General features: G+C 39.5%; 1 protein-coding gene across 1 annotated transcript in view; it reads left to right on the top strand.

Moving 5' to 3' along the window:
- The window catches only part of Nmdar2 (NMDA receptor 2), an 826,846-nt gene that overhangs the window by 778,674 nt on the left and 24,788 nt on the right, over positions 1–23,384 (top strand). The window contains exons 13-14 of the mRNA XM_067148050.2: positions 19,269–19,429; positions 21,034–21,215. Coding sequence (XP_067004151.1) covers positions 19,269–19,429; positions 21,034–21,215 — 343 coding nt within the window. The remainder of the gene's footprint in view (positions 1–19,268; positions 19,430–21,033; positions 21,216–23,384) is intronic.

Here is a 23,384-nt window from a genome sequence, read left to right as displayed (position 1 = left end):
TTCCAAATACCCACTTTTTACGTCTGTAACATTTTACTTTTCTAAGATATTCTGTAGATACAGGCTTTCAAAAAATTCACCCCAATTTGTCACTCATGTTTAACCGCCATTAATTGGATTTTCCAAAAGCAAAAACATACGTGTTTCTTTATTTTTAAAGGAGATCCCATATACAAATGTTCAGTTCTGTAATATCTTCAGTTTCTGAGATACATGGATACTCATTAAAGACATTCAACCCATTATTCACCCTTTTACACCCCTCGTATTGGGATTTACAGAAGACAAATAAATACGTGCTCCTTTATTATAAAAGGAGATTCTAAATACCAATTTTTACATGTATAAACTTTGAAAGTTTTGAGATATAGATACACTCATTTTAAAATATTACCCCCCTTTTCACCCCCCATAATTTGGATTTTCCAAAAACGGAAAAATACCTGTTTCTTAATTTTTAAAGTAGATCCCAAATACCAATTTTCATATCTGTAATACCTTCAGGTTCTGAAATATAAGTAGCCTCATTAAAGGCATTCAACCCCTTTTTCACTCTTTTCCACCGAAAACAAAACAAAAAAGTTTCTTTATTTTTAAAGGAGATTCTAATACCAATTTTTACATCTATACATTTTAACAGTTTTGAGATATAGATACACTCATTTTAAAAAATCATACCCTTTTCAACCCCCCCCCCACATTAATTGGTATTCCAAAGACAAAAAAATACGTGTTTCTTTATTTTTAAAGGAGAACCAAAACACCAATTTTCAAGTCTGTAATATCTTCAGGTTCTGAAATATAAGTACCCTCATTAAATGCATTCAACCCCTTTTTCACCCTTTTAAACCCTTCCTATTGGGATTTTCCGAAAACAAAAAAATTAGTGTTTCTTTATTTTTAAAGGAGATTCTAAATATCAATTTTTACATCTATAAACTTTAAAAATTTTGAGATATAGATACACTCATTTTAAAAATTCATCCCCTTTTCACCCCCCCCCCATTAATTGGATTTTTCAAAAACAAAAAGAATACTTGTTTCTTCATTTTTAAAGGAGATCACGAACACCAATTTTCAGGTCTGTAATATCTTCAGTTTCTGAGATTTAAGTATCCTCATTGAAGGTTTTCAACCGCTTTTTCACCCCTTTTCACCCCTCATATTGGGATTTACCGAAAACATAGAAATACGTGTTTCTTTATTTTTGATATAGATTCTAAATTCTAATTTTTACATCTGTAAACTTTAAAAGTTTTGAGATATAAATGCTCTCATTTTAAAACTTCACCCCCCTTTTCACCCTCCCATTAACTGGATTTTCCAAAAACAAAAAGTACGTGTTCCTTTATTTTTAAAAGAGATCAAAAGTATCAATTTTCAGGTCTGTAATATCATCAGTTTCTGAGGTATAAGTACCGGTATCCTGATTAAGGGCATTCAACCCGTTTTTCACCCTTTTTCACCCCTCCTATTGGGATTTTCTGAAAACAAAAAAATACGTGTTTCCTTATTTATAAAGAAGATTCTAAATACCAATTTTAACATGTGTAAACTTTCAACGTTTTGAGATATAGGTACACTCATTTTAAAATGTTACCCCCCTTTTCACCCCCTTAGCGATGGAATATCCAAAAATCCTCTCTTAGCGAGCACCTACATTGTAATATGAATTTATGCCCAAAATTTCATTTCTTTATGTCCAGCGGTTTTGGCTCGGCGATGATGAATCAGTCAGTCAGGACAAGTTATTTTATATATATAGATGAGTGCTTGCCTAAATTTGCCAGCACAATTACGACAAGTATTTGGCATCACGAGGGATTTGTGATATAAGGTTACTTTCCAAATATTGTCTTTTGTCTTGGATGTTGTTTGTTTGTTTTTTCCTCGTTTAACTATAACTTTCTCTTTGTGAGTGCAGCTCACTCATTGCTCCATACCGACCCGTATCGACCCGAGATTTCATGCTCACCTATATCCCTAATTCCTTTAAAGCACAGTATATACTTTTCTTTGCTCGTTGGGAATCTCCAGTTGCTCTTCGTTAAGAGTGGGTGATAACTCGTGTCATTGCACTGTTGATATTCTACATCTATTACACAGCTACATTCTCCAAACTGAGCAGACCTATCAAAGTTGGTTGTATGACAAAAATACATCTTGATCACGGCATGTTGAATTGTTATTTCTGAATAACGGGCATGGTCATGAACCTCTTAATAAGAAAGGTACGTTATAAAACGTGGCCACTTGTTCCCTTCCTTCTATATACAGCATTTATTACCGGACTATCATGATATAGCGTAGTTGCTGTCGGTTAGCGACAATCTATCCATCAAGCCGATCCAATCTTAGTGCGGCTTTGCAATTCAGTTAATTATATACAACTGCTCTTCATTAAAAACTACCCATCGGATTTCATTCAAAGCACTTTCTAAACCATCCCACGAGTAATTATAACAAATTGTGAAATTTTCAGCGTAATCGGTCCAGTAGCTTTTAGTCCATTCGGGACATACAAACATTCATTTATATATATATATATATAGATTATATATATCAATATTTCCTTTCATGTTGAGTCCAACGAGTATGTAGATGAGGCCACCCTAGCGAGTGACAGTTTGTATACTCAAGGTCAGTCTAGCTCGAGCGGTCGAGGAGAGAGGTTGCGTAGTGAAGTGCGTGCTGTAAACATGGTCGGCATTGAACAGTACCGGGCCGCTATTGGGAAATGGCAGGCAAGGCAGAAGAAGGAGACCAGGAGTGGATTGGTGATAAGTACGGACGGATTAAAAATGAGTGAAGCGGTGCTGGTAGTGACAGTGATAGCGGTGCTACTGGTTATTGGGGGGGGGTGGAAGTAAACCCAGGCCCAAATACCAGTGGAAAATTTAGTACGGAGGATTTGGCCGCACTCAGGGTGGTTGTAAGTGAAGTTATGCAGGAAAAGTGTCAATGGGATTAGGTGCAGGAAATAAAGGACATGATGGAGGAGCAGAGAAAGGAGATAGGGAACATGAAGAAATGGCTGGAAACGAAGACAGAGGAATCGAGCAGGAGAGTGGACAATAATGAGAAAGAAATCGAGGTATTGAGAGGGGAAGTGAAACACCTGAAAGAGGAGGTGATGAAGATGAAGAAAGAAGTGGAGGGGTACAGGCAGGAGAGATTGAAAAAAGCCATATTTATATATGGAGTTGAGGAAGGGGCGAGAGAGAGCAAGATTGAGCTGATATCTAAAGTGGTGGAAGTTATACGTGATACAATGAAGATAAGCTTTAGTGAGATAGACATAGATGATGTAGAGAGAGTTGGTAAAACCAAAGGTCGGAGGCCAATTAGGGTTAAATTGTGCTCAACCTTAATGGCAGAAATTGTGTTAGGTAACAGTAAGAATTTACAAGGACTGAAAATAGGGGTGAAAGGAGACATGGGAAGAGAAGGAAGTGAAAATATGAAGATCTTGAATAGGCACCTATGGAGAGCGAGGAACCAGGGGCTAAAGGCCCGAATAAGAAGTCTGAGGTTGGAGGTGACAAACGGGCGATGGGTTAGAGTACATTCAGTGACGAAGCTAAAGGAAATGGACGAAAACGAGAGGGTCGAGGGTGGTGAGAGGACAAGGCAAGATGGGAAGAAGAAAGAAGAAAAGAAGAGGAGGAGGGACGTGGCAGGAGAGGAGAGCATCTCAGAAGAGAATGGGCAGTGCAGCCGGGAGACAGAAGATCAAGATAGTGAAGTGGACGGTGAGAGTGAGCAGCAAGAAACTGGGAGAGTAGAGGGTGCAGTGAGCAAGAATGGACAAGGGAAGATGGATTCAGAAGTCCAAAATAGTGAGGGGGTGAGTGGGGGTGAGCAGCAAGAAGCGGTGAGAGCAGGGTGCAGTGGTGTAGTGAACAAGAAAGGTCAAGAGGAGACAGATCGACAGGAAGGTAAAAATTTTTTGAGTAAAGTCAGAAGTAAGAGCTTAAAAGACATATGGGGAAAAGTTCGTAAAGGGATGGAGGATACAGAGGACGAGAGGTCGATAACTACTAGAAGTAAGAATAGAGGGGGAGACCTAGAAGGGAGGGAGGGAAAGTTATAACTGTATTGGAAAATAGGATGTGTGAATATTGAGGGACTAAGGAACAAATTAGGAAACAAGAAAGTTCGGGAAGTAATTGAAAGTTTTGATGTTGTGGCACTCTTGGAGACGTGGTTGGAAACAGGGGGGGGAGATTTCATGGAAGGGGTTTGAGATAAAATATAAATATAGAAGAAGAGAGAGGAATAAGGGACGAGCACCAGGAGGGATGATAGTTCTAATTAGGGAAGAAATTAGTGAAAGAGTAGAGGATATAGGGACCGATATGATGGAAACCATATGGCTGAGATTGAATTTGGGAGGGAGTGAGGGAAGGAGGAAGAAAATAAATCTAGCTTTTGTTTACTGCCACCCTAGTAATTCAGCATATGCAAATAAATATTTTTTTGAAGAGTTATTGGTGGATATTGATAGGATAAGGGGAATGTATCCAGGTGAGGAGGATATGTTGTTATTTGGGGATTGGAACGCGAGAATAGGGGAACAGAGCCCAGTTTATAGTAGGGAGGATGGAATGTGTTTGTTGGAAAGTAGAAGGAGTGAGGACAAAATTACAAATAGTTATGGAGAGAAGCTCCTAGAGATGTGTGCTGTGGGAAATTTGTATATTCTGAATGGGTGGATAGAGGGGGACAGGATGGGGAAATTGACATATGTTACTGAGAAGGGTGGTAGTGTGATAGACATGGTTTTAAGTTCGGAAGGGATGATTGAGGAAGTTGTAAGAATGGAAATAGGAGACTGGATTGAATCACACCATTTCCCGGTGAGGGTTATGCTGAAAAGGGAGGAAGAGAAGTGTACAATGAAGGAAGATGAGACAAATGATAAACGAGGGAGTGGTTATAATAAGTATAAATGGACAGAGAAGGTGGGCCGGGATTGGAATAGGGTAGTAAAAGAGGAGTTACATCTTCTGAAATTTGGGTGGGAAGGGGCGTTAGAAGAGAATAATACTGATAAAGCCTTGGAATTGTTGCTACATCCAATAAAGATGATAGCGCAGAAGGCGAAAGCTAGAAAGGGAAATAAGAAAGAGGGAGAAGAATGGTTTAATAGGGAGTGTGAAGGAATGCGGAGGAAGGTGATGGACGCGTTAGGAGAATATAGAAGGAAAGGTGGGAGCCAAGAAAGGGAGTTTTTCTGTAGATTGAGGAAGGAGTATAAAAAGAAAATCTCTGAGACAAAAAAGACGTGGTTAGAGGAACAAATGGAATCCATAAATAATGACTACAAGACAAATAATTTTGAGAGAGTTTGGGATAAGGTTAATAAAATTATTAAGGGTGGAAGGAATATAGAGAGAACGAGTATTGAGGAAGTGCAATGGGTCAGGCACTTTGATGAATTACTAGGAAAAAAGGGGATGATAGATTTAGAGGTTCGGGAGAAGAAGTAATTTGGAGGAATAGGAGAGTGGCAATTTATGACCTGGATAAAGAAATCACAAGAGAGGAAATCCTGAGAGTGATAAGCAGAGCCAGAGCGAAGTCGGCCGGGGGGTGTAATGGTATAAATAACAAGTTTTGGAAGGAAATAAGTAAAAATGAGATAATGATAGAGGGCATGGTTAAACTATTCAATAGGATATTTGAGGGAGGTAATTACCCTAAGGAATGGGAAACAGGAATTATATGCCCTATATACAAGGGGAAGGGTAGTAGGAACAATGTGAACAGTTATAGAGGTATATCTCTGTTGGATTCTTTGAGTAAAATATATACTGGGGTATTAGCGAACAGAATAAGCGGGTGGGCGGAAGAAAATGAAATTTTGACAGATTACCAAGGGGGATTTAGGAAAAAGAAAAGAACAGTGGATAATATAATAATAGTAAAGACTATTTTAGAAAAGTATAAGAATATGGCTAGAAGTACGGTTTATGTAGCAGCAATAGATTTTGAGAAAGCTTTTGACAAGGTGAATAGAGAGGCCCTATTAGAGAAATTAGGCAGGCTAGGGATTTCGGAGAAGATGTTGAGGGCAGTGGAAGGAATATATAGGGTTGTCAGGTTTTGTGTAAAATTGGGAGAAGGGAGACTGAGTGGACCATTAGAGTCCAAGGTGGGTTTAAAACAAGGATGCAAGTTATCGCCAGTACTGTTTATTTTATTTATCAACGATATTTTAGAGGGGTTTGGGACAGAAAATTGGGCTGTGCCAGTAATTAATGGTTTAGAAGTACCAGGACTGATATTTGCGGATGATGTGTTATTGATGACGCTAACTTCAGGGGCGATGAATAGGGCCTTAAAGTCAGTGACGCTATTTGCGAGGAAATGGGGATTGAGAATTAATGGAAATAAGTCTAAAATATAAGTAGTCCAGGTGGACAAAAGAAGAAAGATAGAAGGTAATTGGGTAATTCAGGGAGAAAGATTGGAACAGGTAAGGAAGTTGGAATATCTAGGAGTTATTTTTAATGATAAAGGAACTTGGAGTGACCAGATCAAAAGGGTGAAATATAGAGGATTGGCAGCCTTAGCCTCAGTCAGAAATTTGCTAGTCAAGTACCCGGGGATCAGTTATAAAACACTGAGACTTGTGTTCAGGTCGGTAATCGTTGGGAGGGTATTATACGGCTCAGAAGTTTGGGGGCTGCATGAGAAAAGAGAGGAACTAAGAAGGATTGTTAGTAGTTTTGCTATGTTAGTAATGGGCTTACCGAGGTGTACAGCAAATGTAGGGGCGGAATTAATGTGTGGGGAGGATTTGGAATCAGAGGGTGTGAAAAGAATAGTTAGATACTGGATGAATTTAAAAAGACAGGAATGTGGGAGAGTATTACAGGCAGCATATGCACAGCAATTTAAGAGCATGTATAAGGGTGGATGGTTAGAAAAAATAAAGGGATATTTGGGGAGGATAGGATTAGGACACCTGTGGGGGGAGGTTTGGTCGAAGACAGAAGTGAGAGGGATGAATATACTGGAAAGGAGAATTAGAGATATCCATAGGCAGAAATTATTGGGGGAAAGCAGACTAAGAAATTCGCTGACGGTTTTAACGAAAATAGAGGAGATAGCAGGGTTGAATATTAGATACGTCGATAGGTCAAAACGGTATGGGATGATGTGGTGGCTTTTAGGTCAGCAAAGGAATACAGGGTGGTTACAGGGGAGGGATAAGACAAGATGTGTACTTTGCGGAGATGGGAATGATGATTTTCACTTGCTAAGAGACTGTGAGGTAACGAGGGGGTTAAGACATGGTTTATTGAGTGCCGAGCATCGGGAAATATTGGGGAGAGGGGATGAGAACGCAATCCCGAGATGGATTATTACACAATGGGAGAAAGGGGGTGAATTGAACAGGTATTTATGTGCGATAAAAAAGGCATGCGAGAGTAAAATGAAGGAGAGTGAGTTAGAGGGTAGGCAGGGGAATAGGGGGGTGGAATAGTTAAAATTCTAATGGATTTGGGAATATAGGGATAGAGTACTTAGTTATGCGGAGTTGGGAAATGATACAGGATTGCATGGTCTGTTTGTTTTAAAGTTAGCTGGAATGCAAGTGCTGAAATGCTGAGTGTTGTTGTTTGAGGTCAGGAACAATAATGTGACGCAAGTACAGAACACAATAAGGACACTGGATGAATATGTTTGAACATTGAGTGAGGGACTGCTACAGCTAATGACTGCTAGATATTATTCTTATTATTATTATCCTCAGTATTATTATTATTATTATCATTCTTTATTATTTATTTTACTTTGCATGTGAACATGTATAGGGGCGAAGTCGCCTGTTATGTTCAATAAATGTATGTATGTATGTATACTCAAGGTTCTTAGCCCTGAGGATTGAGTGTTTGGTCCGCGAGAGCTATTTTATTTCGCTCAAGCCGCCGGCAAGCCGGTGTGACCCCCGTATCTGCCACTTGCGACGCGCCACGTCGGAGTATGACCTCTCCGCCTGCTACGACACCGGCAGTTGACTTTTCAAGGTGTCTTTCCAGAGTCTCTCACCAGGAGACAGAATACAGGCACCACCCGACCGAAGTGGACCGAGAAAAGGAAACAAGCACACAGTCAGAAGATGAAAGCTTTCCGGGCGAAGAAATAACAGAATTTCCATACAAGGAGTCGAAACGAGCCCCGTGGTCCTCAGTAGGCCCAAACGACAAGAAGAAGAAGATTATATATAGATTCACTCTAAATTTTCTCCGTCTTAGTTCGCAGTTCCAAGACTGATCAGTTGCCACAAAACATTCCCGGTTCGCTTCCTTCTTAATTCTGAGCCTGAATGCTCTCCCTCGTTGATATTGCCTTCTGCCACAGTCCCTTAAACTGAATTAACCCCAACATGCGAGGGCGGACGCTTTAGTTCCGTTTGATCAGAGTATTTAGTGTTTATTGCTGAACATAACAGGATTCCGCCCAAATAAATATTCTCATTCAAATCAAGTTAAAATTAAAATGAAATCAAATATAATTCTATATCTATATGGGCCTTGAACAACTCCTTCTCGGAGTCCAATGGTCATGACAATGCAGCAAACGGCATATGAGATAACCATGACAATTAGGCAAATTTAAAATTGCAGGATAGGATAAAAATAATTAGCGTAAAGTTAAGACAAAAGATAATAAAAGAGAAAGATGGTGCAAAGTGTAAAACATACTTCTACCTCCTACCCCGCCAGCATGTCTAATGGAATTATTACTACACGCTGACGTTATCCTAACACCTAAAGTGCTGAGTGACAATCTCTTACCGATCTATTTATGCTGGCTACTTCCCTATTTACATTCCATATCATTACATCATATACTACCTCGTATTTCTCTGAGACATTGTTTTTTCACTGCGCATAGAGACTTGTTCCGGCTACTGTCATTCATCCACTGATTTGCTATCCATACACATTTTTTGTTGCTTAACATTTACGAATTTTGCCCTTAGTTTCTCTGTTCCAATACAATCACAAAGTAAATGTAAGTCAACATGCTCAGCCTTACATAGTATACACTGAGAGCTCTTTTTGTTCCTGATCCATCCTTTATTTCTACGCAACCCCATCAGCCACCATAGTAACCCGCCCTTTAATCTTTCATCCCCAAATCTGATATACCTTATAGAATGGGCTGAGCGAAGGCCTTTCTCTACATTCTTCAAAAAAATTCTGGATCTGTATGTCCTTAATTCTCATTGTCATGGCCCGCTGTATTCTGCTATTGTTCCCCTTCCATCCCTCTCGCCAAATATATCCCATACCCAATTCCTCAACGTAACTTTTGATTTTTGCTAGCCAGTTCCTTCCCGTTCATATATATATATTTTTTTTTTCTGCAGCAGAATGCCGCCGCTACCTCGTCGTAGTCTAGTCCAATAATTTAATACCCTTTTAACACAGTCCAACTCGATAAACTCTCCACATAAGATTAGAGCCCCCATATTAGCTGTATATTGCGGTAGTCTCACAACAGCCTTACTGAATTTATATATTATTTGATTCACACTGCCCCTTTTCTTTTCTAATCCCCACAATTCAACCCCATACAAAGCTCTGCTTAGGACCAGAGATTTTAGTAATAGCCTAAGTATTTTATAGCTTGCTCCTGGGTATTCCGCGACTAGAATTTTTTTATTGCTGCTAGGGCAGCTACGCCTCTCAGCTTGAATCTCTTTATGTGGTCGTCCCTATCTTCTTTTCTATTCAGTATCATTCCTAGATATTCTAATCTATCCACTTCGTCTAATCTTGCCCCTTGTATCCACCATTCCCTTAATTCTTTACCCTCCTTCTCTTACTTACAATCATCACCTTTGATTTATTATAGTTAATTTTCAGCGACCACTTATTTGCACAATCTACTAATTTATCTAAACTTTTCTTCAATCCTCCCCTAGTCAGCGTCATTAACAGAATATCATCAGCGAAAATCAGGCCTGGGATCTCCATATTACACACCACCGGTACAGCCCACCTAGCCTCTCCATGCTCATCCAATATATCATTTATAAATAATATGGGCGATAATTTACACCCTTGTTTAAAGCCCTGCTTGCATTCTATCAGTTTTCTTATTACATTGTTCTCTAGTTTGACACTACTATATGTTCTTTGATACAGCGCCTCTAAAGCACGTATCATTTTCCTAGAGACTCCCAGCCTCCCTAATTTTTCTACTAACACCTTTCTGCTCACCGTGTCGAATGCTTTATCAAAATTTACTGCTGCCAGAAATATGCTGCCTCTGTGTATTTCTTCGCTAGCATTTTCATAATCTTGATATTATCTATTGTTTGCCTCCCCCTCCTGAATCCTCCCTGATATTTAGAGATTATGCCGTTATTTTCAGCCAAATCCCTTAGTCTATTAGCTAAGACTCCTGTGTAAACTTTGCTCATTGAATCTAACCTTGGTAGTTATTAGGTAAATTTCTACTCCCTTCTTTTTATATATTGAGCATATTATCCCATATTCCCATTCCTTCGGTACCTTCGGTACCTTAGAAATCCTGTTGAATAGCTTTACAATTCCTTCTACCATCTGGCCGTATTTACTTATTTCCTCACCGCTGATTTTATCTTCAGTTTCCCAATCACCCCCTGTACGTCTTCGATCGCGATATCCCTATCTAGTTCGTGGATACTTACTTCAATGTTAGACCACATGGCCTGATTTCTTTCCTTATACTCCCAATCGTCCCTTCCTCCTAATAGCTCGCTGAAATATGTCACCCATTTTACATAGTCAACATTCATTTTCTTCTGACCCTTCCCTCCTTTATTGATCATATTTAGTCTCTCCCATATTTTTTCAGTCTGATTATTACTGCATTTCTTTTTTATTAGCTCTGATCGGTCCTTCAACCACTCCGCAATTTTCCTTTGATACTATTTCCTCAGCCTACAAACTGCTTCACGATCTTTGTTCCTTCCTTTTGTTCTGTACTCGTTTAATGCTCCTAGCGCTGCTCTTCTACAAACTTCACATTCCCTATCATACCAGCCATCCCCTTCTGTTTTTTCCTTCTGCTGTGCTCGACTGCTCGTGTCACTCTCTGTGTATGTTATTTTCCATCAGCGCCCTTTCCCAGCCACTTCTAATTAATTGTATCTCCTTATCCATAAATGCATCTAACTCTCCTTTTGAATTCTCTGTCCATATATATTAATACAACCACTATCACCCTCTATCGTACTTTTCCTCTCCTCCTATTTGCTTTCCTCTCTCCTCACCAAACTTACCCATACCAGAGCATGGTGCGATTCGACCCAGTCCTCAACCAGTATGCTTTTGATGTTATCTAGCAAGTCCTCTGAACTCATTACTAAATCAATAACTCTTCCTTCTCTGTCCCCCTCCCGATAGCCGCTCAAAATGCAGAAATTCCCGAATTCAAACAGTTCTAAAAGTTTTCTATCGTGGTTAATAATTACCTTATCGTTCCTACTTCTTCCTAATCCTACTATCAACTCTTCTTCCTTACTATACCTCGGGCTTCGCTCGCCTATTCTGGCATTTCAGTCTCCCAATAACAATATTCCGTCCTCCCCATACCTACCTTTAATGATACTAATTTCTAATAATAATTCTTTGAAGAACTTCTCATTTGCATATGGAGAGTCCTTGGGGTGACAGTAGGTAAAAGCCAAGCATACATGCTTCTCTCTTCCTGCCTCTCTCCCCATGTTAAATCTTATCCATATATCACACATTCAATGCCACTCTCAATATACTCTATACATTCGTTCAACTCTTCTTTAACTAGCACGGCTATTCCTCCGGACGTGCGGCCCATTTTGCTTAATCTCTTCCTTGACTTGTGCCTCACCGTATATCCTCCCCAAGTTATCTCGTTGCCTATTTCTAACCATGTTTCCAAAAGCGCTAAGATATCAAAGCTTTCTATTAAAATTTTCACTTTTATATTGCCTATTTAACTCAATGCATATTCAATATTAACAAAGCCTCTCTTCCAGCCTAGTTACGGATTTTTACCTACCCTCCAAACCACCATCTTTATTCGTACTCCTCTTTACCCTCTCGCTCTCAGCTTCTACCTCCCTTCCGTCATTCTTTTACACTTTATTGTCATCCTTCCCCTCTTTATTTTCTAAACCTTTATTCATTTTCCCCCACAAGTCCTTCATGCTCCTGCTTCTCCCTTGGTCATAAGGTCACTCTCTTTCTTGTCATCCCCCAGGTCGGCAATCGATTAATCCTCTTTTCCTTTCGGAACACTATCCGATAACACTTCCTGAGCCTGCACATTTGATCTTCCACTCACACTATCTTGCACTGCACTGTTTTCTTGTCTCGGCGCTTCAGCCATCGTTATCGCGTTTCCTCCCTCCACTTGGGCGTACTCCTGTCGGTCTTTTCGCCGCTTCGATCGTTCCTCTTCCCGTTTCAGCTCTTCCACCATACCTTTTAGTTTTGTTACGGACCAAACACGCCACCAGATACCGTTCGTTACCACCAGGCTTTGGTCCTTAATAAATGCTTTAAGGCCTTGATGTCGAGCTCGGCCTAAATGCTTTCGTAAGATTTTCCTATTCTCAACTCCTTCTCTTCCCAAGTATTTGAGGCGTCTAGTATCAAAACCGGCCAAGTCACAAAATTTACGAAAATGAGTTAAGGTTATAAATTTGAAGTAGAAGTATAGCACTATCAGGTGAAACAAGAATATGCTTTAAAATCGTCCATGTCTTCATGTTATAGAGCACTGAATTCTCGGTCGTGCAACAGAATCGGCCAAGTCATGCAGCCAGTGAATTCAAAACCGGCCAAGTCAAGGAACGAGCGACAATCTTTATGATGCAGCATTATTGTGTGGAACCTTGTGTTGTTACATTAAGCAACAATGTGATAATATCAGTAGGCAAAATCGTTCCTCGTAATGTATATTCTTTGAAGTCATAACATTTTGTTTTTTGTTCGTATGCAAGACTGATTTACGTATTCGCGGGCTTCTTACCGTTATTGGCGCCAAAGCAATCCTATTTCCGGTGTGCTCGTATTTTGTCATTATTGTGTGCTGTAACGTGGATATTGTTCCAAGTGGTGAACTGAAAAATTTACTTTCATACCTTGTGAAATTGTACAAAATTGCAACAAAAACGGCCAAGTCAAAATTTAAATTAACAAAAAAGATGGGTTAATTATGAGTTAGATTTCTCAAAACAACGGAACTTAAATATTAAACCATTAAGGATATAACTGTGAAAAAAAATATTTTCTGACCATCATTGCTTTGTCTCTACAGGTTTTTCGTCCATATTGAAAAATATGCCTTGAGTGACTTGGCCGGTTTTGATACTAGACGCCTCATTTGTTTATCCAGAACCTTTCACCTTGTAAATTCCTTGCGTTTTTTATCGCTATATCCACCATTATGCTTGAAATCAGCTTCACTTTCACTAGTCTCCTACCTTTCACTTTTCCTACTCTTTCGACATCGTCCATGTATACTTCACTGAAGTTAACTTTCAGCTTATTTTGGACGAGGTGCACCACTTTATATATAAGCTTCACTTTATCGACATTCCGCTCTTCTTGTTATCCATATATATATTGTGCCCTTGCAAAGGCACCAAATGCGGTGATCTTCTTTCTTCATATGTGCGCCAGCTGCTCCTGTAAATAATGACATTTTAAAATACTCACCGCTGCATGTAGACTCTTCTTCATCAGTCGTGGTGCGTCCAAAAATATCCCACGGGTTGATGGGCCACACGTCGATGGGGGAATGAGGAAATTAAAAGATGGGGTAAACTAAACTATAAATGACGGTACCCAAAGACTGAATTAAAATTTAAATAAATAATCTGATTTATTGAACAAAGTGCAGAAGTGCCAAAAATTGAAAATAAACTGGTGAAAAATAAAACAAAGTGAAATGAAATTGAAATTTTAAAAAAATTAAAAAAGATCTACATTACAATAACTCAATTATCTGCCTAAAATTGACTAAAGGTCGATCAAATTTAAATTATTCCGGATTACGTCGAAACACTGTCTCCATGACGATGACGTGAATAAATTCAAAACTCTGGTCAGAAATACCACCTCATTTGAAATACTGAATTGTAATACATTGAAAAATGTCTATCAAAATAAACTTGCTTAGCTGAATAATTAATTGGTTAAGTCATCAAATCAACACTGACTCAGAGGTGTTTATCAAATATTTAACACATGTGACTCAGTTGGGAAACACCCAACTCTAAAATAATCATGGACTGCACTAACCATGTATAACAAATAAGAGGAAAAGAAAACAAAACAACCATGAACATTGTACTTCATCTACCACATAACCATTGCCACATTTTAAACTACTCGTGGTTGAAACAAGAAATTATTGAAACATGAACCTGAGTGTTACAATCACTCATTTAATTATTTAAACCTCACTTGCATGACTTTGATAGCCTGGACCTCTTAAAATATTAAAATAATTAGGCCAAGTGCCTCATGTTTACATCTCAAATGAAAGCGATCCCTTTACATTATTAATTTTACTTAATTTGCCGCTGACTGCATTTTCATTACGAAATCATATTTGTGGTACTACCACTAGATGGAGGCAGATCCCATCTCATTTACCTCATTCATTTGTGGCACTTATGATACAACTGGTTTATTAAGGATCGCTTCATTTTCCTAATTGAAATGTAGTGGCTTGGTAATTACTGAATGTCTGGTATGAGCATACCACTACTATGGTTTTGACCATGAACTAATTTACATAAATGAACCTGTTAATGGAGAAACACTGCTCCAACAAAAAAATACTGAAATCAAAACTAACCTAACTACACCTACTTATTTACATCAATCAAATACAAATAATTCACGGATGATCAGATCCTAAAATAATACGGTGATAAAATATACACAAAGAAAGAATAATAATAAACAAATTTAGATCCCAACATCGCTGCCTGCTGAGAGTAAAAAAAATGCGCAAATATCGGAGTCTAAAGAAAATTTACCCAGCTACAAGTAACAAAATATTGTGAATTTGATGCCAATCTTCTAACCTCAGACGAAAAATGTCTGGCTATGACACTATTCAGCCTTTATGGACAATAATTACTGGTATTACATGTCATCCATGATTCTACATGACTGTCAAAATACACATTGATTCGTCGCTCTGCTCACATATTACCTCGTGCACTAACTCGCATATTTGCCGAGCGTCTACTTTCCCTGGAAACTATTTGAAACAATACAGGCTTCTGCCTACAACCATTTCCCATGTCGTCATATATTTAACACACTCGGTTAAATTATTCATCTCTCAATTCTATTTATTCATCATTATTCTCGACGTAGTAACTCATAATGCGGCCTCGCTCGTATCCGGCGGGTGAAATAACTGTCGTTGACATCTCTATTTCTTACGACACTGTTCATGACATGGTCCATTATCACCTTTCCATTATCAACGCAGATCATCAGGGATATTACTATTCACATTGCTCGATCTTTTGATCATCCTCTGCTTCACATATTACATATCAGAGCTGACTTATCAATGGCTTCCTGTCACTAACTGTTTTACTAAAATGACGAGATTGCCTCTCAAAAACACGGCTATTGAAACGTGTAACCGCAATTACACACAGAAATAAATATTCGCGTGTCCACCAAATCGTCGCAAAAATACACGGTATAAGAGCTACCGGAAACGGTCATCTGAATAAAGATTACATAACATGAAACAAACTGAATGCGCCAGTAGCAAAAGTAAAGATTTAAAAATCAACAGGGCGGCATCTACAAGATCAACGTCAACAAAATATCGCTCATAACCACCGTTAAAAACATGATTATTATTATTATTACTATTACCAAACTGCACTACTCTTATTTAAATCTCGCAAAACAGAATTCTAACCTGTCAAAAGGACTTACTACAACTGATCCAGAAATAATATGCAAAACACATTTACTTAAAGAAAGTACGCAAATAACACTAGCTCACACTTATTATTATTATTATTATTATTATTATTATTATTATTATATTATTATTATTATTATGTGAATTATTTACAGTCCTATCTAACAGTCTAAGCTACATTTGATCATCGATTGGTTCATAGTCCTACATATTTATTTATACATTTTGTTGCTCATTACCTTAGTGCTCGAGGCAGGTTGGATCACCCTCCGGGCTCGGTCATGATGAATGAGAATTCCATCTTGAAGCTGATGTGGTAATCCGAAATATCACACGCACATGCTTGATACATTTTTATAAAGGCGTTACACACGTTCACATTTACATAAACACTCGCACTTCTAGCACTTCAATGAAGATTATACAATAACACTGCATTAAATACCTGACGTGAAGTCGAAAGTCTTCTCTCCGCTACCTGCCTAGAGTTTCCTGCTGTGACTCACACACCCCTCTCAGTTTGTTTGTTTAAGGCTTACCGGTTGTTCACCTCTTCGGAACATAACAGTGTACTCAAGGTCTTAACACCGCGGTCTTCCATTAGTGAAACAAAGTCATTCTCCTCCCTGTAACTGCTTTAACTAATTTTTCTACCGTAACATCTCGCTTGCCATAACAGTTCATTGAAAGTGATGAAAACGAGCTAAAAGTACTGTTTCCAATGATGTGTGGAGAAGTTTTTATACTAATCGTCCTCCAAAATAAAAAATAAAATAACCTTTCAACAAATATCCAAACTACATGTGGATTAGGAAAATTTTTATGCAGTAACATGTTACGACGTGATCCATTGTCCCTCTCGATTGGTTGTGTAAGTTCATTTAAGGCAAGTGTTGAAAAATTGTAGCTATTGCCTGATTATCTCTGCATGGATTCAAGGTAAATAAAAGTCTGTTAAAGTGTTCACTTCTCCTGAAATATTACTCTCACAAGTGAATACATGGCTCACTCGGATGCCAACAAATGTCTCTGATCGCGTTCCTACCAGACTCAGAATTCACACAACTGATTGAACTAACTCCGTACTAGACTTCGTACAAGAACTCCTTACAAGACTGAATTAGACACTAACTGCTCCGCACAAGACTGAATTTGAAAGCTGACTGAAGATTCATCAAACTGCTCGTCGTTTTTGTAAACATTTCTCCCCCCACTTCGAAAATAGTCCTGTGGAAGGGATGTGGCGTAGTAATCTTGCACTTAGGACCGCTTTATCATACGTCCGTAGGTTAAAGCTTTAAAAAATATGTACAAAATCTTCCTAATTTCGGTCTGACTTACTTGTTATATTGCGCCGTGGGAAACGATCACATGGTAATCCATACGACGGCGCGCGTCACCGGCGTTTTTTTCTTCCTGAAGATGGTCTCTTCCCGCCATGATAGTTCGCTTCCTGGGCGATACCACCCTTCCATGTAAAGTTAAAATTTTCTTAATTAACCACTAATTAATCACACATTTGCACCGATAAATTTTCAAATATTGTTAGGAAGTCAGGACACCGTTTTCCACAACTACTCCGGGCTCCAAATCGCGAAATACTGGCTGTAGATTACCGCTATGACAAAACTTTTAAATGTGCAATTTCGTGATTGGCTGAGACGTTCGCGCTCTCCGCAGCATGGATGCTTCCATTTTCTGCCAAGGGTTGACGGGTATAATTGTTTTCTCTCTTGCACTTCTAAGTAGGTCAAGTTCCAACGCGTGATTTTCCCGTGAGAACCGAGTAGAAAGTTCCCACTTCTTGTCGGCACCATAAACTTTATTGGATGTACCACTTAGGCCAGCTATCTGCTGTTCGTGCCTTAAGAAAAGTTCTGCGGATCTCCTTGCAGTCTGACCGGCGCCAGAATGTTGCTTTGTGACTGCCAGCTTTCACAGCCTACTGCTGTATTCCAATGCGAATTATTCAACTTTTAATTCATACATTACTTACGCAAATTCGCTTATGTGTGCAATATATACATTTCTTCGTCCTTTCTTGGTTGACAAGGCCGAGCTCGTTCTTCAGAGACGCCACTTCCTTCTCCAGATTTTTACCTGCTCTTTTAGCACTCCCGTTTCTCTCTCATTCGCCTCTCTCCTTTTTCTCCGTAACTCCTCACTGTTCCTTGAACCATATCTTCATATCTTCAAAACCATTGGCTTGTTCCTTTCTCAATTCCTTTACCAGTGCATCTCCAGTATATGTTTTTACTGCATTTCCTATCAGCTCTCTGATTCTATCCCAGTCCTCCCGGCTCATGTCAGGGCCTGGATTCATCTCCACGCCCCCTATAATTAATAGCATAGTTATCACCGTCGCTGCCAAGATAGCCTCGCCAATCTTCCCCAGCTCTCCCTTGTTCGCCGTATGTCCCTTCGTTTTCTTCTGCCTGCTCTACCAGCCGCCGATCACCGCACGATATTGCTCAGTACCAATCATGTTATACTGCACTCGCCTTACCACACATCCACACTGACTGGTTGCTCAAGTAGTACTGTTGATCAGAGTATCAAGAACTCTGGTGTTTGACATCTTATATCTCGATCATCATACGCCTTTTTTACTTAGTGCCAACATTTCTAAGGCGTACAATGCAACTTTCCATACAAATGCGTGCAATATTCTCTTCCGGAGGGGAAGAATAAGTTGACTGGTACACAGTCATCTTTTCTTCTATTTAAAAGCTCTGCCAACTCCTGGAATTCAGTAGATGGTGGGTTTGAATTCCAGCCCTGAAGATGTTTATCACACGGGACAGAAGCTCGGCTACTTCCTCCCCAACTAATTCACTAGTGTACCGGCTGCAGGATTTCGTAGACTTGTTTTCGCTGCTTCACCTCTGAGCACAGCGCAGTGAAGCGCCATTTCATGATAACTACTTTTCAGTTTTGTACAGTATATGCAGATAGCTTCCTCATTTATCTGTCAATTGACATATTAAATTTCCATTCTACCGAAACACTAAAAGCGTTTTCGAGGAAAGCAATTTCCAGTATTTTATCTTTAAAAAAGATGGTTTCGAACTCCTTTTCACTTCACATCAGTGAGTAATGGTTTATTTTAGTTTTTCTTGATTTATTGAAGCCAGTCATCGAGAGCTTGGTGGAGTCAGATGTAAATATGACAATTTTAGAGAAGAAAAAAGACTATTTTTATTTACAGTATGAGTCAGATTATCTGCATTTCAATTGGTTATTTTCGCAAGAGACGTTATTGTTTCTTTTTATGAAGTACTCACATGGTCATACTGTAATTGTTGCAGCTCGCGAAGCCATTCAGCCACAAGCCCATGTTCAAGTTCGGAACAATTCCCTGGAGCCACTCGGACTCCACCCTCAAGAAATACTTCAAGGAGATGCACGCCTACATGAAAACGTACAACCGTTCCACGGTGGCGGAGGGCGTTGAGTCTGTCTTGAACGGGTAAGTTGACAATTTCTTGACCCTAGCCTAATAGTAACTCAGTACAGAATCGAACCCCTGTGCAAATATTCCTCAATTCAACTGTTTACTGTGCGATGTTTAGAGGCTTCGCCCCACCCCGCCCCAGTAATGTATCTACTAACTGAGCAAAACTTGATTATATTGTATTTGCTATCTTCTGTTCATCTACCGAGTGCATTTCGTGAGCAACGAATTAAAGACCGCCTATCCTCAGTAACATAGAGGAGGTCTGATAACAGATTTGAGCTCCATCAGAAAATAATGGTGGTGGTGATTACTGTTTTAAGAGGAAGGATTCCAACACTTCAAAGATGAATGTATCTGCCAAAGAAAGACAAGGGACTCTCTAGGCCTCGGGATCGGATAATAACAAGAGTTGACCAAGGAAAAGATGACACAAGCCCTCACCACTAGAGGGAGTGAACATCACATGAAAACTACTTTATTGAAACTCCGTATACGGTAAGCTGTTCTTTGAGTGGGTGGGTGGTAACTTCCATCTTTTATTCTCCACTCCGTGTGAAGGTGACCGAACCATCTCAGGTTCTTAGAGATTGGAGAATGGTTACTCCACAGGCCCGTTGGAGCATCTTCAACTCAGCCACATCTTTCTTTCTTGTAGCCCCACATTCCTAACCTATAGAATGGTTGGACGGCCAATCATCCTGTAGATTTTGCCCTTCAAATGAATAACGACCTTCCTGTCACAGAACTCCGGTAGCTGCCCAACCTTTGTCGATCCAATAGGTAAAAGACTCTGTCGATGTCTGCATTATCTTGCATCACTGATCGAAGATATTTGAAGGTGGTGATTTATGCTACATCTTCATTCCCAATTTTGAAACCCTCCTGACCATAAAATCACTCATAGATAAATTACACTGGAGATACCCAATTTTAGTCCTGCAATACAACCTGCCAGCTTCTGAAGTACTGTAGTTTGTGACGCCTAATGAAGGCCCACTTTATCTTCAAACTGTTCTGAAGTTTCACACGAGCTTTTCACAGTTGTCTGGATTGTTTGGTAGATATCTTCATTTTATTTCATATACTGATGGCGGACCCTCAGCTGAGAATATCACGTGACACGTTTTCAAGATCTATGAAGACGATTTGTAGACCTTTCGTGTGTTAGAAATGTGATCTGCCTATGAAACCCGCAGAATATCTAAAGCTCGATGGTGCTATTCTTCATTATCCATTTCACAGCGCCATGTAAAATGCACTGGACCCTCACAAATGAACGGAAAGTTTATAAGTATTTAATTCAGCCATGAGAGTCCTCTTCGACCTGACCACGCCTTAAAATCAATTAGGTGGTACCTATCGTTCTTAAATAAGCTGTTTTCCTCTTCACTCCGAGTGCCAGTTGTGCTCCTACTAGGCACAAACCTACTTTTAACGAACATTTTTGTGAAATATAATTTGTATCCTATGCACGGTACGTTAATAAAGGAACTTTAATGTGTTATTTGTTTCTTTCAGATATGACACATTCAAATACCATGACTCAGTGTCGGAGTTTGATGAAGAAGACAGTGTGCTAAGAAAACGAACTTAATAGGTGCTGTTTGTCCTTTCAGAGAGCTGGACGCCTTCATCTACGACGGCACGGTACTGGACTACCTGGTTGCTCAGGACGAAGACTGTCGGTTGCTCACGGTCGGCTCCTGGTATGCAATGACTGGTTACGGTATCGCCTTCAGTAGAAACTCAAAATACGTGCAGATGTTCAACAAGCGGCTGCTCGACTTCAGGGAGAACGGTACTCGATATCTTAATCCTCTTCAACATAAATTACAGATAATTTATTTCTTTGAAATATCATAAAGCTATACAGAAGGCTGTGCAGTGTTAAATTCAAGAGTTTTGATGGGCAGTAGGACGTAGTATCCTGAACAGTATACAGCTGCTAGAGTTTTATGCAAGAAATTTCGTATATAAATTCTGGTTCCACCTATTCAATACAAGAATATTTACGCGAGTTACGTCACATATCGTTTACAAATGGTACCGGTTTCGATTCCATATTCCATATGATGCGTAAGGCTGGGACATTAAACATCTTTAAAATCTTGATGTGAGGATAAACGAATACAAAGATAAATCTTTCCAAACATGTGAAAGATAGATGAATCTGGGTCATCATTAGCCGATAGTTCAAAGAGTGCAAGATAAAAAACACGAAATCAATGCACAGACATATAACGAAAAGTAAAAAGGCAAAAAAATAACAGTTAAAACAACTTGTTTGTAGTGAAAGTTCACATGGAGCTGTATATCATATCAGTATAATGTGAACCATGTGACCTTGCCGCGGTGGGAGGCTTGCGTGTCCCATTGAAGCAGATAGCCGAGCTGCAGGTGCAACCATATCGGATGGGTATCTGTTGAGAGACCAGACTAAGAAATGGTTCATCGAAAGGGGGTAGCAGCCTTTCGGAATTGCAAGGGCGGCAGTCTGAATGATTGACTGATATGGCCTTGTAATAATACTCAACATGGCTTAGCTGTGTTGATACTGCTACACGGCTGAAAGCAACGGGAAACTACAGCCGTAACTAACTCCCGAGGACATGCAGCTCTCTCTATATGAATGATGTATTGATGATGGCTTGGTAAAACATTCCGGAGGTAAACTAGTCCCTCAATGGGATTTGCTGGTGGGGACTATACGAGAGGGGGCGATCATCAGGAAGATGGATACTGACATTCTGCGAGTCGGAGCGTGGAATGTGTTAGAAGTTTGAATCGTTGTGGTAGATTAGAGAATCTGAAAAGGGAGATGGATAGACTGAAGTTAGATGTAGTATGTATAAGTGAAGTACGTTGGCAGGAAGAACAGGATTTTTGATCAGGCGACTACCGAATTATCAACACAAAATCAAACAGGGGAAATGCAGGTGTTGGTTTAATAATGAATAAGAAATTAGGGCAGCGGGTAAGCTACTACGACCAGCATAGTGAAAGAATTATTGTCGCCAAACCAATGACCACCACAATAGTGCAGGTCTATATGCCCACTAGCTCAGCGGATGATGAGGAAATCGAAAGAATATATGAAGAGATAGAAGATTTAATACAATATGTAAAAGGTGACGAGAATTTAATTGTTATGGGAGACTGGAATGCTGTGGTAGGCCAAGGAGGAGAATGAAATACAGTAGGAGAGTTCGGATTGGGACAAACGAAAGAGGAAGTCGGCTGGTTGAATTCAGCACTGATCATAATTTATTCCTTGCCAATACTTGGTTCCGACACCACAAAAGACGGCTTTATGCGTGGACGAGACCTGGAGACACTGTAAGGTATCAAATAGAGTTCATTATGATTAGGCACAGATTCAGAAACCAGGTGTTGGATTACAAAACTTTCCCAGGAGCAGACATGGACTTGTTGGTCAAGAAATGCCACCTGAAGGTGAAGAAATTGAAGAAAGGAAGGAATGCAAACATATGGGATCTAGACAAGTTGAAAGAAAAGAGTGTGTGGGATTGTTTCAAGGAACATATTGCACAAGGACTAAATGAAAAGGCTGAAGGAAACACACTATAGGAAGAGTGGATAGTCATTAAAAATGAAGTCAGCAGGGTTGCTGAAGAAATGTTAGGAAGGAAGGAAAGATCAACTAAGGATCAGTGGATAACTCAGGAGATACTAGACCTGATCGACGAACGACGAAAATACAAGAATGCTAGAAATGAAGAGGGCAGAAAAGAATACAGGAGATTAAAGAATCCAGTGGCTGAAGGAGAAGTGTAAGGATGTCGAAGGTTGCATGGTCCTAGGAAGAGTAGATTCTGAATGCCGGACAATGAAAAAAACCTTTGAGAAAGGAAATCTAGGTGTATGAATATTAAGAGCTCAGATGGAAAGCCACTTCTAGGGAAAAAATACAAAGCAGAAAAATGGCAGGAACATATCCAACAGTTGC

The sequence above is a fragment of the Anabrus simplex genome, chromosome 5 (assembly GCF_040414725.1).
Source record: "Anabrus simplex isolate iqAnaSimp1 chromosome 5, ASM4041472v1, whole genome shotgun sequence".
Lineage (NCBI taxonomy): Eukaryota > Metazoa > Arthropoda > Insecta > Orthoptera > Tettigoniidae > Anabrus > Anabrus simplex.
The sequence above is the reverse complement of the archived record's forward strand: the minus strand, read 5'-3'. Positions and strand labels throughout refer to the sequence as shown.